Source organism: Drosophila ficusphila, unplaced genomic scaffold (genome assembly GCF_018152265.1).
Source record: "Drosophila ficusphila isolate 14025-0441.05 unplaced genomic scaffold, ASM1815226v1 contig_286, whole genome shotgun sequence".
NCBI classification, from domain to species: Eukaryota; Metazoa; Arthropoda; class Insecta; order Diptera; family Drosophilidae; genus Drosophila; species Drosophila ficusphila.
This window is the reverse complement of record NW_025064189.1, coordinates 8,375,304-8,393,391: the sequence shown is the minus strand read 5'-3', so window position 1 is coordinate 8,393,391 and position 18,088 is coordinate 8,375,304. Positions and strand designations below refer to the sequence as shown.

Here is an 18,088-nt window from a genome sequence, read left to right as displayed (position 1 = left end):
GCTGTGTACATGGGCGTTCGTGTGGGAGGGCTTCCAGCGGGGCCGGAAGGTACGCCCCACTCTAAGCAGGAGAACGGATGGAAAAACACCGAAATCGAACCGAAAATCCGATGGCTGGATCCGAAAAGGGGAAGTCCTGCGGGGCTGGATGCCCTGCGGACCTGCGAGGCTTGAAAAAATAAACAAATTTAACGCTTTTATTGCCATTGCACGTTGCGGCTGCTCCGGTTTTGGGCTCCGGTTCTCCGTAAATTAAATTAGGTAGAACCGGAAAATTTCTCCCAGCAACAGCCGAGATGCGATTACGCTCTTCCGTCGTTACAGAAATTGATAGCGGATATAAATGTTTAATGTGTTGGCAATAAAAACTCTGGCCAAAGCAGTCGACTGATAAAGCGACTTTATGATAAATTCAGTTTGCGGTTAACGCACAATTTAATTTGCTTAAAAATCAATAAAAATAATCAACGTTGCCCGGCAGCTCAAAGTTGTACTTCGAAGTCTTCTTTGGGGGCGACTTAGCGTCTTTAAAGTTGTGAAAATCATATTCCTGGCTCATGAATGATTAATAATTTATGAGAAAGGCTTGTTGCAGCTTATTATTTTTTAATGGAAAAAGATAAAGAAGCAGTTGTGGCGAAATTAATTTGTAAGAAAATTAAGTGGACTTGATTGCCTTTTTATTTTGGAAGTTATATTTTTCCGAAACCAATGCATTCTGGTACATTCATCGAGCTGTGTAGAAAATAAAATTGAATTATTTCACTTTCTGTGACAAAGATAAATAACAGAGCAATCGCAGTGACAATTGAATGTGAATAATGATGGGGACCCGCAAAGCAGAAACAAGTGGTGGTTAAAGTGCACACTTTATTATCAGAACTTGTCGTTCTTTTGGCTGTCGGTGATGTCGCTCCCGCTGATCGGGTACTGCTGGAACACCCTGCTCCTGCCCAGCTGCACGGACGCCAGCTGGCTGGCGGGCTTGTTGTGGGCCAGAAAGTGGTTCGTGTGCCAGAACTGGGTCTGTTCCGGTGGCAGCGACTGCCGCCGGATGCCCAGCAGGCGGTTGCGCACATCCACCAGGCTGGCGGAGTGCGGCTGGAGCCACTGCACCACCGGAATGGCCAGGGCAGTGAGCACCAGGGTGACCACGCTGCCGACCAGCAGGGCAGTCCAGTGGTTCTCGGCGAAGAACTCGTACTTGCAGCCCTCGAGCACGACCAGCTGCAGGATGAATCCCGTGGCCAGGGCCATTTCCGTGTAGAGGAAGGGCGAGCACTCCAGCAGCCAGTGGATCCCCTGGCTCGAGAGCACTCCCATGGTGACGTATATGAGGCAGAGGAACAGAAAGCAGTGCTCCGCCTGGTCGTCGCTGTAGATGCACAGCAGGGCCACGATGAGCGTCATCTGGATGAGTCCGAAGAGCAGGTAGACCAGCTTGGGGGTGTACCTCATCAGGAGCAGGGCCCCAAGGCTGGAGCCGCCCGCGAACAGGACGAAGGGAATGTACAGCTGGGCGCGCTGCAGATAGCCCACTGTGCTGCTCCACATCAGCTGCATGTAGGTGGGCGAGAAGAGGAGGCAGCTCTTCTGGAGGTACACCAGGCTTCCTCCCAGTATCAGCACCAGCCACTGCCTGCTGTCCTCCAGTTGGTAGTCCGTTCGGCCCACGAACTGGGCCAGAATCGCCTGGCGCGGCAGGAAGACCATCCTCTCCTCGTTCAGCAGATTAAACACCAAGTCCCTGGACTCCTTGTAGTTAATGCAGCCCGTATGGTGCAGCAACTCGTTCAGACACACCAGGCAGAGTAGCAGCAAGTTAATTCCCAGGGCAATCAGTCCACTGCGCTGCGGTTCCATCTCGTTGAAAATCACGAACCCCGAGGTCATCCCTCCCACATACAGTGAGTTCGCCAGGGCAATCCTCGACGGCCTCGATCCCGAGGCATCGCATCGCAGGTTCACGTAGCTGAATCCCGCCAAGTACTGCACACTCAGTCCCACGAAGATGAAGTAATAGCTAACAGCTGGTGATTAAAAGTACAACGGTTTTAGGTGAATATTTTAGGCCAGATGAAAAGCCGGTTTTTTATGGAGTCTACTAAAAAAGTTTTGAGGTATGCTACTTTGAAATCGGGGTAAAATTATGACAGTTTTTGACTCTGGAAGTGTTGCTTTGATAATATACTGAATCATAATATTCTGTGGTTTCACGTCCCAGATGTTTCCGTTTTTATGCCCTTGCAGAGGGTATTTTAATTTCAGTTGCAACGCAGATTTGGGTTACATCCTAAAAATGTGAAAAAAAACACTGTGCGACAAAAAAATGTTTGAGTTGATTTTTTTCTTATTTTTCACTTCTACTAGTCAAAATAAGAATACAAGTTTTTGGATTTGTTAATATCAATAGCCAATCAGCTTCTACGCACACTCAAAGGTCCCAAAAACGCGTGTTTTTGCATATTTCACAGCCTTATAATACCATATTGGGAAAATATTTTTTCACCGTTATAAGCGTTTTATGCAAGTTCAATATCTATTAATTAAAATATATTAAGCAAATATACCGTTAGGCTTTTATAACAATGATTTCAAATTTTTTTCTCCCAGCTCTTTACTCTGGGCGACTACGTATGGAACTTGTTACGCGAGGATACCTCTGAAAAAGCCAAAAAAATCAGAAAAAAAATTTCACTTTAAAAAAAAATAATAGTTTATTGGAAGTAAAAAAAAAAATAATATTTTGTGTTAAATATTTTCATAATAATAATTTCATAAAATTTATCATAAAAAAAGAAATCCTATCACTTAGAAGGTGGCATAAATATTTTTGTGCATAACTTATGCCCCTTAACCAAAAACAATCAAAAAAGTAACTCAAACAAACATTTCGTTAAATTTTGTCGCACAGTGAAATTGATCCAAAAATCGAAGCCAACCTAAGGATGCAGTTGCTTAGGAAAAAATTACATAAAATCAGTTAAAAAACTTAGTTTTTTATCTCTATCTCGGTAAGTACTGATCTAAATATAAATTGGTATACACCGTTGAACTCGTAATAAAATTTCGAATCCGATGGCATTCACGCCTAAAAATGTTGAAATTTGGCCATTTTTTGAAAAAAATGATGATGTTACCCCTTATCAAAAATGCGAAAATTGGCCAAAAATCATTTTTTTTTTAATCGTCTAAAAAGTAATTGGGCTCGATTACCTTGGTCATAAGCTGCTCAAAACAGTGTTTGGTTCCGCTGTAAGTCACTTTTTGGCCCTAATACAACCGAAAAACCACTCTAAGTGTAGTAGTTTTACCAATATCGATATTGTTCAGAATTTATTCATTTTGCTCCTCATTTTTGATGATTACAATGGAATATAAGCCTCCTCTCTTGTTTTATATGTTATCTTTTACGATACTTGAACCACGGAAATATAAATGAACGGGCTAGGAATTCCACTGATGACTCACCCAACTGTTTAGTCAGCATAAAGCAGCTTCCCATCAGCGAGCAGAGGAGTCCGTAGAACATGATGTAGTAGTGATCGAAGCTGTACTGCTGCCTCTTGTGCTTGCGGAGGGTCCAGCCCAAGGTCAGAGCCAAGGCCACTATCCCGCCCACCAGGGCGTACCAATGGGGCCACGGGTTGTCGTACACATAAGCCGACTTGGCATAGTAGCCCAAGGAGAATCCACTGTCCCACAAGCAGCCGAGGACTGGAGATGGCAAACCCGTATGAAAAATGGGAGCTGAAATAAAATTGGCTCGCATTCAACTGACCTAGCAAATCCGGAAGCGACAACATGGCCAAGAAACGTTTCCACACGTTTTCCACCTGCAATGGCAGCTTCATTCAGGTGGAAATTTACGCCACATCTACTCCAAACGGGAACCGAAGTCGAAATGAAGATGCAGTCGAGGCTTGGGACTCTTTTCGAAGGTGGTTATCGTCGCCCGATACTTGATAAAACATCTTGTCGAGAATGTCTCCGAGGAGTGGATAAGATAAGAAGCTGGTTTGGAACAAGCTACACCCTAATTAAACGAAGATGATGATGATTTGCCGCAAATTGGGGCAGATAAGTGGGAGGGGGAGTGTCTCTCTAAAGTTTTAAAACAGAGCTTAACAATTCAACCTATTAATAGCTTTGTTTGAAGAGAAATGGTATTTTTAATTCATTGTGAATGAGAAAGAGAGGCTTAACATTATTGATAACTCTTGGTATAATAATATTAATTGCTTGCTAATTTGTAGCTAAATTATTTTCATATGTTATCTGGTTGATTCACACATGTTTGTTTAATAATTTTCTTATCACTTATCACACAATTTTCGCATTTTTATTACTAACGTAATTTATTAAATGGAGTATTTTATGTTATATCGATATGGAAATTCGAAAATAAAAATATGGAAAATAAATACCGCGTTCAATGTTTAACTGATGATTATTTTAATAAACATGATTGGTGTTTTAACATTTTATTGGTGTTTTAACATTCGTATATTTAAATTTAATAAAGCGCTATGCTTTAAACCGAATTGAGATCTTCTCCGCTAATCCCCTTTGTTTGTCTACTTACGTGGGTATATAGTATTCCCTGTTAGCCACAACTAACCCAAATTAACCCCTCCGAGCTTGACATACTTTCCACCTCGTAAAAGTCGGGTGGTCCCTCCCCGACCCAAAGACCCAGCCGTTCCCCTGTTTACATCACTCTTGCATCCTCTTCTAAAACCCGACGTTAAGTGCATTCTTATTTACCGCAAGCCCGAAAGCGTGCTACACATTTTTGTGTGTTTTGTTGGCTCCCCGGGGGTTTTTCTATACATATATATGTATGTATATATATCTGTACGTACCCCCACCACCAGATGCACTTCTCCACCTGAGGCAGCATCACGCTAATTAGTTGAAGTTGTGTTGCAAGTGTTGCAGTTAATTGACTTTTGACGACGCGCTGTCCTCGTTGGAGGTTGGGAAACTCAGCATGCGGGGGAGGACAGGGAAAATCCTCGGCTTGCCCCATAGCTTTTTATGCGAGGGATTTTTTCCAGCTGCATTTTGTTCACTATCCGGACGAAGGATTTTCGCTAGAGTTCACTAGGATTTACTTTTCGAGACGCTTATGAATTCAATGAAGCAAACACTAAGCTGCCTCTCAGCGCTGCTCCTTTGACCCTCGGAAGAGTGTTGCCTTTTCGAGAATGCTCATGGCCAACTATCTCGCTTTTCCGCTTTCCTTCCTTTCGCAGCTACTTCGACTGCTAACAAGATTTGCTCTGTAATTACGCATTAAATAAGTCCGGGGAATGCAGTCTGCTCTCTGCTCCTTATAAACACTTCACGTCTTGGGCCATAAAACTAAACACATTGTGCGGCCATAATAATAAATTCTGTTTAGAGGCAGCTGCAAGCTGCAGCCAGCGTAAATAATGGCAAATTAAATTATTTTCTAATGGCCGTGAATCGACCGTTTGATGGCTAGTAATATAATTTAAGCACCGCCTTGGGAGATAGTGGTGAAAAGAGATTGATTCTAGCCACAAAATACTGTGGAAGTGCTTTGGTTCCATTGTTGGACACTAAAGTAATTATTGATTCATTCCAACTGAAGAATGCCAGTTCGACGTTCACGAAATTAGGTTGTAAAATTAATTACATGAGAACCACAAAACTTTACTCTTTTTACCGGACTTAATGTGTAGCCTTAAGCTTTTGTAGACAAGACAGGATATTTTTTTAAGACGTTATTTACCCATTACTACCAACAAGTACTCTCAATAGCCGACATACCCAGTGGTATCCTGTGGCCATCGCTTGCAACAACTGCGATGGCGACGACAACAACCGGGGAAGTGCATTTAATTTTGCTGAAGCGGCCACTTAGTGGCCCTCGACAAGGCGGAGGAGGAGCCTCCTTCCGCTGCATTTATTGTTGCCTCCGCCGTAGTGGTGCATAAATTAAATTAAAGCTGCGCCAGTGAGCCACGGAACCGCCGCACAACAATTACTCAGCGGGCAAACGCCTAAATCATGTTGCACAGCCCGTCCTCCCGTCCCTCCAAGCCCTCCCCACCCCTGACCTTCAGACATTTGCAAATGTGTAAACATTTTTCAGAGGCCCCCAACCACCCAACAGCCCAGTGGCCCCCATTTGACCAGGCCAAAAAGCAGCCACCTACCACCAACCACCTACGAGGCGTGCTCTCCATGTGTCACAGATACTTTGCACTGATTTATGCAAATTGCCTGCGGGCAGAGCGGCTGCTAGGGGGAAATCATGAAAAATCGTTAATTGTGCAAAGTGCTGGACGTTTTTCATTAAAGTTTTCCCCCCTCGCCGCTTTCCACCAATCGCACACATGCGACCCGCAAGGGGGAGGCGGGAAAGGCGCCTCTCGCCTGACTTTCAGCAATTATGTAAATTTTTAAGAGCGCAGCAAAGTTAATGCTGCTTGCTGCGCATTTGCATTAAAATTGATGCACTTTAAAGCAATCGGCTGCTAGTCAAGGAAAAGGCATTATCCCAACACCCTTTTGCAGTAAAGTGCATCTCTAAAAAGTAATTATTTTATTTTTAAAAAAGAAAAACATAAAAATTTCAATAAATTTTAAGAAGCAAAATATATTTAGAAGTGAAAATTAAAATATATGTGTATTATAAAATTCTAAAATTTCTAATTTATGGATTCTTAAGGTATTCAATAAGTCGTCACTTTCTCGACATTTTTTTAATCCATTTCCCAGTCGTTGTTGGCTTTGCTGTTCTTATCGTCGACCATTTTTGTTTCTGTAATAATTTTATGCAATGCAGCTGCAACAAAGTGCATTTTAAATGTCTGCCTCATGCGATTTGTGTGTTAATTTTTCATGAGTCAGCAGCTGAAGTTGATGGGTAACTAGAGAGCAAAATTAAAGGGAACCCGAAGCTCATCTAATTAACTCTTTGCAAACGTCCATTCACGCTGTTGACTACTGAGAAAATCGAAAAAACTCCCTTTCGGTATTAGCTTTCAATTAAATCGTGGCGTTATAAAAAAAGGCAACAGGAAAGTTTTATTTTTCTTTCCCTGTTATCCTTGTTTTACCTTCTTTTTTTTGCTCCCGGCTAGCCTTTAATCAAACATCGAGCCATGAATAATTTTAAGACTGCAGATTATTTTTATCTAAACAATGTCAGTCTAGGAACAACGTAAAAAGCCCGCGCAATTACCCCAGTTCAACGAGTTCCCTGAAAGTTATTAGCCAATCCAAGGCAATCATAAAGCAGCAGACAGCTCGAGGGGGCCAGACACATATAGAGAGAGGAGGATATATAAATGCCTAAAGAGATAGGAATAGAACAGGAAAGGAAGCTAACTTCGGCGAACAGAAGATTATATACCCTTGCTGTCATCACAAAAGTGGAGCAAAATGCATAAAGGTTAAACCATATCGAAGTATGACGATTGTTCTCGAGATCAATTTAGATGGTGATGCTGATCAGAATATACATATATACTTTATGGAGTCAGAAAATTACATTCACTGAGCAGCAAACTTCTGACTGAATTTATAATACCCTTTTGCTTTGCTAGGGTATAATAAGAGACAGAAACAGCCATATTTTATTTTATTTCCCAACGGATAAGATTTATGCATCCATCACAATGAATAGGTCGTTTTTGCACTCCAATGCGATATTCATTCTTTATATACTTAGAAAAAGTTTTTTAAAACTACATACCTATTTACATTACAATATTTAAGTAAAAATTCAGCATCCGATTTCAAAACAAAACTGATCAGAAAAGTCCTATGGTTGATATAACTATTTTCTCTTAATATCTGATTTCATATTCTTGATTTCGTACAACACTTTTTTCTCAGCGCACCATCGTTTGTGACAGATGAAGTTTAATAAACAAGGCGACGGTAAAAAAGTGACAGACAGGGAACCAAAATCAAACTACAAGCCATCCAAGTGGGCATAAAAAAGGTTATGAAGCGATGGCTAACAAAAACCTATGTCTGATACACGAAAAACGAGTAGCTCCCTTTGTAGCTACAAACTCTCAATTTTTCTGGTCTTTTTATGCAGCCCTATAAATAAAGCAATAACATCATTTTGAAGTATCTCATTACGTGTTACGGCACTGCCATTTTTTACGACTCGAACACACTCTCAGTGGCGTACTTTTCACCAAGAGGAAGTACCAAATGAAAGCCAAGACGAGCAGCCATTTATGCAAAACTTTCGCCTCCACTCGCTTTCTGGCAATTAGTTTTTTCTCCCCCTGACCGCACACATTAGAGATATCCGCAGGGCCCATTTCCTACACTTCGGCCTGTGGGCCATCAAAATGATGGTCAACTATCAAATGGCCAAGCACACATTTGCACAGCTGCCGCAATTAGCACGTTTCGCACATTGATTTCAGGCCACCGCCCTTGGAAACCACCCACTCCTTGCCATGTGGCAAGTGGAAACTCGAGTGGGGCAAGTGACGTGATGGGTTATTAAAATACTTTGCCTCCTCCCCTCGCCGCTCAGCATCTCTGATAATTATTAATTATGTAATAAGTCGAATGGATGGACATTCGCTGAGCCCGGATTCTATTTGGCTTTGGGATTCGGCTTGGCCACTCCAGTTACGGCCAAGAAATTTGGTAAGATGGGTAAGTTGGGAACGAAGATGGCCGGACGGAAGCTCATTTGGCATTTCAAGTGACGTTGGAGGGTGGATGGTGAAGGAAATGTGAGCGCCGACAAAGAAGATTGTCTTTAGCCGGAAATGAACATTTAAAGTTTTGTATTATTCAGGATTGAGTTAAAAGCAATCTTGAAGGAAGTGAGCGTGATTTGAGGTTTTATATTAAGGGTTTTAACCCCTTATACATCTAACTTTGTTAACGATTCTATAAATAGTTAGTCACTTAAGACTTTATTAATTAGAAAATGAAATGCAGAGATGACGAATTTTCAAACTGGAAGTCAACATTAAGCACCATTGAAAATCACTGCGAAAATGTTTAATCTGTCGCCGAACTTTTTGAAAATCTGTTCAACAAAATGGAAACACTTCCTGTGCCCCTCAGTTCCCTATCTCTCTTTTTTCATTTAGAAGACCGCCCAAAGGACTTTTTAGCCCTCCCCAAGTGAACTTTCTTGTCTCAATTCAAACATATTCGGTCTCATCCTGAAGGCTCCTTCCTGACATTATTATTGTCATTCGGCTTTGTCGCTCCACATAGTCGTTGAACATCTCAGTAATTTGCATAAAATTTCCATTTTATTTATTTTATAGCCCCCGGAACAATAATGTCCAAAGAGATGTGCGATAGGAACAATGCCCATTTAAGTTTTCGTCAGCAGAATTCTTTCATTCCGTTTTATTTCATTAACTTTAAAGTTTAGGCATAGGTTACACTACAAGTGCATTGATCGAAGGAAATTTCCTGAGAAGCGGTTGCTTTTTAAATCCACATTGGGGGCTTCCCGAGCTGTGGGATTGGGTTCCGTCTAGACTGGGCACAGAAACCCGGGGACAGGACCTCAGCTCAGCTCAGCTAAACACATTCACGTGCCTGACAACAGCAGCCAGGACCTCGAAGTTGACGACGACCCACTGCCTGTCATCGTCACTTTGCAACTGTCGCCGAGGAGAAGCCGTCAAACTGGCAGAATAGCACTAAGAAAAATCCCGTGATTATAGAACTTAACTAGGGCTTAAACAAATCCTAAGCCTGTACTTAAAGTCTCAAAAAATATGAGCCCCATAACACATTATAAAGAATCAGCTTTATGTAAAAGGAAAAGGAAAATATAATGATTTAATTGAAATGTTAAGAAAAATAAAATAAATTCCAGCGAATCGAATTTTAAAAAGTAATTCACTTCTGTTTATAACATTTTTTCCTGTGAACCCAAGGCCTTGATTAAAATAAAAAAAAAACTGAAAAAGGCGCTTGCTGTCAGGAGTTTCCGAAGCGAAAACGGTTCCAGAAGTGACAGGACATCTGCGATGAGAGGGGTTCGCAGGACTGTTTGTGGCATGCGTGCAAAACGCCTTGCCACTTACTTAGTTGCGATCAAGTTGGCCCGAAAACTTAACATTCTGCACTTAAATGTGCGCCAACAATCAAAAGTGAAGCAAGTTTTTTAGGGGAGAGTGTAAGCTCAAGAATTTGTTGCATGTTCACATGTTCATGAATATACATATGGAGTAAGAAGAGGAGAAGTCCTGCCGTTTTGCCTTTGGTTTAGTTCAGTTTAAAAACTTTTCTCAGAAGCAATAAAAAAATGGACTTAAAAGTTTTACTGGCATGAAAAGGAGAGTATCCAGAAAAAATTGTTTGGCTCTAAGGCACAGCTGAACTTAAAATGTAAAAGAGCCTCAAAACATATATACTACAAAAATTACAAAAAGGTTTATGGTTACATATATTAGAAAAATATTTAAAAAATGTTCACTTACTTTTTTCATATGGAATCCATAGTATACGCTTAGCTGTTCAGGGTATTTTTTCACTCCAATTTATAAATTTTATCTTATTTTTTCCTGGAATTTCTCTCACAGCAATTTGCCACATGTTTTGCAGGCAAATTAGCAAGAGACATCGTTTAGCTCCGCTGGCTACAGTCGCTGTTTTGCTTGCTCCACAGGCCCCTCGAGAAAGAAAATATTTGCCAAACAAATTAAAATTTACATTGATACCGAAATAAACCAGCCGGCGAATGAACAGTCGAAATAAAATGCCGAGAAAAGGGGAAAAACAAAGTTCTTGTTGCCGCTGCACTTGATGTTGATGTTTTTGAGTGAAATTACACGGCCATCGCCATTGGCAAACAGAGCGCAACGAGCCAAGAATCGGGGGATCCGAGCCAGAAAGTGGAATAAAAGTAAATGCAAATGCAAACACAAATAAACAATCCGGAGGATGCAGCGAACGTGCAGAAACTTTTGCCCGCCACTGTGCACGTCCCGCTGAAAATACTTGCGGCATCGTTCAGTCGCTCATTTATTTATTTTCAGTTATTTCTCTTTTTTAAGTTTCCAGTTTCTTTCTTTTCTTCAATCAATTTTGGCCAAGAGGATGCTTAGATCTCATCTTGATGGCAATCACACACGCCGGGACAACAGTGCGTATGCTTAATTCTGTCCTGCTCAGCAAAACCCAACTCCCAAGATGGACGGTAGATAAAAAGTTTAATTGAATTTCATGTAAATTGCATTCATGAATTTGTTTTTAATTAGAAAAGTTGCCAGATCTTCAGGCTGCAAGGCTATAAATATGAAGTGGACCGAAAGTAAAGGGGTCACAGGCAAAATATTTACACATCTAAGTGACTTGCTGCAACTTTACAGATGAAAAGCTGAAGAATTATGGGTTCCTCAGTTTGTCACACACAAATTCAACCCCAATTAAAACCGAAGTAGACCACAAAATTCGGGCAGTATTCAGCAAAGACAATGCACCAATGAGAGATTGTAATTAGAAGGAAAGTTGAGATGTGTTTGTGACATTTTGTCGAGTTCAATTACTGGTCAAAATGTTAAAAGTTGCCCGGAGAAACCGCCCACAAACATGGTCCACACACACCCGAAAATTTATATACATTCCCAGACGGATAAATTGGCAAATGCCAGGCTCTATGACTGAATCAAAAAGTAAACTTTGAATGGCAAACTTTTCCAACTGCAATCTCCAATTACAAACGGGGGATCAACAAAATGTGCAAGGGACACTATAATTTTTGAGTGCCTTCACGGAGAATCGAAATCTCCGGGGTCCCCTTCCGGAATTCTCCCAGCAATCCTCTCTGGATTGAGAGTAAGCCACCTACGGAAGTTGGTAGCAGTAACAGCAGCTGCAGAAGTTAACCAAAAGCGGAAATTTATGGCCAGGCAAGATCCGATATACGGTAACAAAACAGTTGAAGGGCCAATCGGAGTGGAGCATGGAAATTATGGTAGGTGGTGCATTCTGGATGCCACTGAGCAAAACTGACCACAGAACCCGTTTACTAAATGAATTTCTGAATTATATAAACAGTCTCCCTGCGCATTTGAAACCTTTTTTTTTGTTTTGGTAGTCAAGGTAATTGAATCACAGTTTTTTGCTCAATAGAAACCTCCTTTTTTTAGCAGTGCCAATTGTTGGGGAATTTTTGCAGTTCGTGCACACAATTGTCTTGGCATTACGCACAAGTATAGTGCGTTTTTGGGCAGGGCAATCGTAAATTACGATTGCCTGGGACTTGGCCCAAGTGCGAAATGTTTGCCGAGTCAGAAGCACCCAGTCTCCGATAAACCCCGGAGGACAGAAGAGCAGCTGGCCATAAATCGAAGAATTTGAATTATGAAATCTTCCTTTCTGCCGCCTTGCAAATTGAGTGCCAGGCAATTGAGTTTTCGAGCCAGAGATGTAAACAATCGGTTTATTCCGCCTGTCAAGTGCCACGCCCCTCTGCCATTAGTCAGTATATGACAATGCATAAATTATGGGAATTATATATATGAAGTGCCAGTGGAAACATTTGGCCACAAATAAACGAATAAAGCCGAAAGTTAACCAAAGCCAGAGAGCCATAAGAAAAGGCGCCAGAAAAAGCTAGCTCATTGCGGCAATAATCATAAATTGTGTGGTTAATTAATTTATTGGGATTGAGTACGGAAACGTGCCGTTTGAATTTTGATTGTGATTCTTGCGGGCACTTGATTAACTAAATATCAACATAAACAATGCATACTTAGGTGGGCAGCCGTCGAAATCTGGGTGGGGAAAGTGGGTGACATTCATAAATCTTGGCAGATTATGAGGCGTGACCTTGGCATTGAAGTGGAATAATGTGCTCTTGCGCTATTAATAAAAGCGACAGTCACAATGTGTAACCTTTACTGAAATGATTTATTGTGTTGATTAAATAATAAAAATATTGTAATGTTTCTGTACTTATATCTAACAAATATTTGCATATTTTGTAGCATGTTGTTATAGTTTCTGCAAAATGTAGTCATTAAATCTAATCAAATTTGCACAACCTGCAACTTAAAAGCTGCAAACTGTGTTCTCTTCAATTAATAGACCCAAGCTCAGGGGATTCAAAAGTACAGCATCAAATTTCATGCCACAAAGCTCTGGTTTACATTCGTAATTTTCTGGAATTTTTAATTGTAACTAGAGTGTGTGTGTGCTCGTGCTGGTTTTCCCCGGAAAACTGCATACAAATGTATTCAAATGCAAATTTCCAGCCCTGCTGTATAATTAGGGGAAATACAATTATTTATACATACTCGTACATTCAGAGGCAAACACACTCGCTCTCACATGCTGATATAATAGTCAAATTCATTAGCCAAAGAAATGTTGTTAAAACCGCACACATACAAAAATGCAACGGGCGAAGTCTTCCGGCTCAAATAATTCATTTGAATTAGACCCGCAGAGCCAGAAAAACCAGGAAAACCCTTCGTGGAAACAACCGCAACGAAAATGATTTCTTAATGCAATTCCTTACACACTCTCGTGTATTTTTTCAGCCATTGTTCGAGCTTAAATCTCTCTCGCACTTTGGGTCTAAAGAAATTCCGGCTAAAAAAGCAGAACAGCAACACATGAGGCATAATAGCCAGGGAATACGAAGTTCCACCACCGCTTTTCCTGCCATTTTCCCATATTTTTCTTCTTTTTTCAGAAGTTGCATGCGTATCAGTTCGAGACTTCCGGCGGTGTCTTTGTGGGGCTGATCCCCGGCTAAAGGATTTTTTTCGGCAGCTTTGCTGACAGGTTGAAGGCTTCATGGATAGTGCTCAACTATGCACTAAGAAAAATGGCATACAATTTACAGAATTTGCTTGTACTAACTAAACTTAATCAAATTTAGCAAAAACTTTGTATCCTTTAGCCATTTCCTATTGTTTTAAAGCCTTTTAAAAATAAAATAAAACTTTTAATTAAGACAAAAAAGATACAATTCCTTTAGGTTCTCTTTCTGTTTTGAGTGTATTGTTTATTTATTTACTTTCTTGGGGCAAGCAAAATAAAGAAAAGATGTGGGCAACCCTTTTTCCCTGTTCAGCACAACTATCATTGGAAATCATAAATATTTATCAAACCGAAGGTGAGCTGCTTTCCCACTTAAGGTGACCTGAAAACCCAAAAGGGATCCGGTTGAAAGAAAAAGAATTAAATTTAATTTGCATACGTTAAGTGGCAGAGGCAATTAAAGCGACGGTGGCGAAAGGACAAAGGACCTGGCCCGCCCTTTTGATTGAGATGTGAAAGGAGCCGCGGCAAGGGACAAAAGAAAAGTGGGTGAAAAGTGGGTGAAAAGTGGGAAATCATAATTGGCTTCCAAATGCTTGAACTCAATTATGTGCGCAAAATTTTTGGGCCACGACGACAACGACATGGCTGCTGTTGACAGGCAAATTATGGATTCAAGGCCAATACACGCACAAATTTCGCCGGAGAAATGGCACTTTCACTTTAGGGAAAGCTCAGGACAATTTGCATAGCCTTTGCCTGGGGAAAATTAAACAACAAGCCGGAGTGAGGCGAAGGTGACATCATGACCCCAGCAGACGTGATAAATTACGCAAACATAAATTAAAGATAAATCATGGCTGCAGCTTCGTGCACACACGATTGAAATGCACAAGGAAATTTGCCCGAATGCAAATTAAGGTCTTGGCAGAGGAGTGAGATTATTGCTACACAGAAACCATACTCAGTCGAGGAGAAAGACGGCGGAAGGCAATCACACTTGGCCGACAGTTGAGAAGGAAGAAGCCAGACGGCAGCCCGAAATGGGAAGTGCAGTAAAAGGAATTTCGATTTACTTAATCCTAGTTCAACTTAAAGTGCACAAGGGATAGATAAATTATAAAATTTATTGTTTTGATTGGTGCTTATTAAAAAAATGATCCATTGATAAGTTAGTGCTTGGCATAGTTATTTGCTCGACTTTTGTACATATAAAAAAATGATAACAATTTGGCAGAGATACGGCACTGCAGCCGAAAAAAGAAAAGTCACCATTGCCTCATTTTCTACGCAAATAAACACACATATTAACTACGCATCACAATGCCTTTAAAGCTGTGACTGTTTGCCTAAGATTCCGAAAATAATTCTTCGTAATCTCAAAACATATAATTAGATTATCAAGTGCTTCGAGTGCGTTGCTCGCGTGAACGTTCGGTTCTCATGTTTAACCTACATAAAATAAAATTAACACATTTAAAAAAAAACTGTAATTTAAAAACATAAAAAAAAATAATTAATTTAGTTTAAGAAAATAAAAGCGTCTTGCAGACTTAATAATATTTCTTACAACTGAGGTTTTGTTCATTATTATATGGTTGAAGTGGGTTAATATTTTGAACCGCCTGACCGACGCTTATTATCTGAAATTTGGACATTAACACTGAACATTTCAAGACTTCGACCAACGTCAGAAAGACAAATCAGTTGGTGCAAAGTAGTCAAGGCAGCAAGTCGTGGTATTGTCTTGAAAATAAGTGAACACCTGGATAACAAAGAAATTATCACATCATTAGAAGTTCAAATCTCCTCGGCTTTAATATTGGAAATTCAACGAACATAATGGAAACCTTATTAAATAAGGAAAATGTAAAGTGTTGTTGTGATTTGAAAATAATGGTTTATCAATAATTGGAATTTTTTAACTGCTTTGCAGTATGAGGAGGTGAATATTCCGGTTCCCTGGGGATTTATATCGGGTCATTGGCATGGAAGCCGAACGGAAAGACCTATCCTGGCGATTCATGGCTGGCTGGACAACCTGGGCACCTTTGATCGACTTATTCCACTGCTTTCCGATCACTCAGGAATCCTCTGCATCGACCTTCCTGGACATGGTAGATCCTCTCGCCTTCCTCCAGGGGTGCACTACAATGTCTACGACTACGTGTTTATAATTCCGAGAGTTATGAAGGAGTTTGGCTGGTCGAAGGTCTCCCTGATGGGTCACTCCTTGGGCGGAGTAGTGAGCTTCATGTACGCGGCAATGTCTCCAGATACAGTGGACTTAATCATATCCCTGGATGTCCTGCTGCCCCGCAGAGTCGAGGATCCCGGCAAGCTGACCAAGGACATCGAAGGCTTTCTGAAGGAGGAGAAGCGACACGCGGATGGCACAAAGCAGGAACCCCCATCGTTCACCCTGAATCAAATGAAGAATGTCCTTGCAAAGAGCAGCAACAACTCGGTGCCAAGCCACTTGGCTCATCACATGCTCCACCGACAGGTGACCAGGTCGCAGATGTACCCGGAAAAGGTGTTCTTTTCCAGGGATGGACGTGTAAAGTTCTACCACATATTCGACATCGAAGAGGGACTGGCTGCAGAAATGGCGAGGCGTATTAAAAAGAAGCCATACTTGGTGATCAAGGGATCGCTTTCCCCGTTCGTGGGACCCCGCTGCAACGAAGCCATATCAGTTCTCTCTGAGGGCAACCCGCACTTTGAATTATACGAGGTGGAGGGCGCCAAGCATCATGTGCATCTCCATGCCGCCGAGGAATGTGCTCGCTATATAGTGCCCTTCATTCAGACTCACAGAGTTTCGAAATCTAGTAAGCTCTAAAAATTGTGCATTTTTGGTGGTATTTCAAATTAAATTTTTATAATTAATATTTTACTATAATTAGTAAGTTAATTAATTAGTTGTATTCCAAAGTAATAGTATGTAATATATGTCTGTCAAACAAACAAATCAAATACCAAAAGCTCTAAAGATATCTTAAAGAGAGTTTTAGTTATTGGTATCATCATTAAAATATGGCCACATTATCTCTGCTCGTGGTAAGAATAATAAATAAACCCCTCGAATATGTACAGCTTAAGCCTTGATCAGTTTGAAGACGTAAACATCGGAGTGCCCTGGGGTCACATTTGCGGCAGATGGTATGGCAACCGAGTGGAACGACCGATCCTGGCGATCCATGGTTGGATGGACAACTTGGGTGCATTCGAACAGCTGATTCCGCTGCTCCCCGATTATTTGGGAGTCCTCTGCATCGATTTGCCGGGCCATGGCAGATCCTCTCGACTACCAGCGGGAATGCACTACAGTGTCTACGACTACGTCTTCATTATACCAAGAGTGATGCGGGAGTTCGGCTGGCCGAAGGTCTCCCTGATGGGTCACTCCTTGGGTGGCGTTATGAGCTTCATGTACGCCGCTATGGCCCCTAAATCGGTGGACATGATCATATCCCTCGATGTACTGCTGCCCAGAAAAATTGGGGATCCCGGCAAGCTGGGCCAGGACATAGAGAAGTGTCTGGAGGAGGAGCAGAGGCAGGCCGATGGAAACCAGCACGAACCGCACGCCTACACCCTCAACCACCTGCGGCAAGTGCTCGCCAGGAGCAGCAACAACTCGATTCCCCAGGACATGGCTCATCACATGCTCCGCCGCCAGGTGACCAAATCGCAGATGTACCCCGAGAAACTGTTTTTCTCAAGAGACGGACGGGTGAAGTTCTACCAACTATTCGACATCGAAGAGGGTCTCGCAGCTGAGATGGCGAGGCGCATTCAAAAGAAGCCCTATCTCATTATTAAGGGAGCCCTATCTCCGTTCGTGGGACCGCGATGCCAAGAAACGATATCTATTCTATCAAAAGATAACCCCAACTTCGAGTTCTATGACATCCAGGGCGCGGGCCACCACGTCCACCTCCACGCAGCCAAAGAATGTGCTCGCTATATCGTGCCGTTCATAAGAGCTCATAGACCTCCATCGGCTTGGAATTATTGCAGCAAGCTTTAAAACGGATACTATTTTAATTCTATTATATGTTTCTATTTGTTCAATTTTTAAATGTCTGCTGGTCAAATCGCTTCATAAATGTCTTGTTTTAAAATGTTAATTACTTTAAGCACAATATTGTTTTGTCAATCACTTGTGTATTTAATAAAATGTAAGATTTTAAATCACTTATCTTGCAAAATGTTTCGCACGACAAAAGTATTATTATTTTGATCACAGCTGTGTTCCATATTTTTTAACTTTTCGAAAGAAATATCAGGGTTATTTACCCTAAAAGCTTGAGCGAAACCGTAGGTT

At 41.4% G+C, this 18,088-nt stretch overlaps 3 protein-coding genes across 3 annotated transcripts; 2 read left to right on the top strand and 1 right to left on the bottom strand.

Moving 5' to 3' along the window:
• Positions 1 to 672: 672 nt before the first annotated feature.
• On the bottom strand, positions 673 to 5,351 carry LOC108100172. Its single transcript, XM_017203943.1, has 3 exons — positions 3,782 to 5,351; positions 3,472 to 3,717; positions 673 to 2,030 (listed from the first exon to the last, which is right to left on the bottom strand). Exons 1-3 carry the CDS (start codon positions 3,852 to 3,854, stop codon positions 877 to 879), a joined length of 1,473 nt encoding a protein of 490 aa, XP_017059432.1. The 5' UTR covers positions 3,855 to 5,351; the 3' UTR covers positions 673 to 876.
• Positions 5,352 to 15,679: 10,328 nt separating this feature from the next.
• On the top strand, positions 15,680 to 16,646 carry LOC108099082 (probable serine hydrolase; the record flags this gene model as incomplete). Its single annotated transcript, XM_017202386.2, has 1 exon — positions 15,680 to 16,646. A coding segment is annotated over one exon (921 nt), but the record flags the coding sequence as incomplete, so codon positions are not given.
• Positions 16,647 to 16,770: 124 nt separating this feature from the next.
• On the top strand, positions 16,771 to 17,958 carry LOC108100242 (serine hydrolase-like protein). Its single transcript, XM_017204022.1, has 2 exons — positions 16,771 to 16,818; positions 16,871 to 17,958. Exons 1-2 carry the CDS (start codon positions 16,795 to 16,797, stop codon positions 17,789 to 17,791), a joined length of 945 nt encoding a protein of 314 aa, XP_017059511.1. The 5' UTR covers positions 16,771 to 16,794; the 3' UTR covers positions 17,792 to 17,958.
• The last annotated feature ends 130 nt before the right edge of the window (positions 17,959 to 18,088 follow it).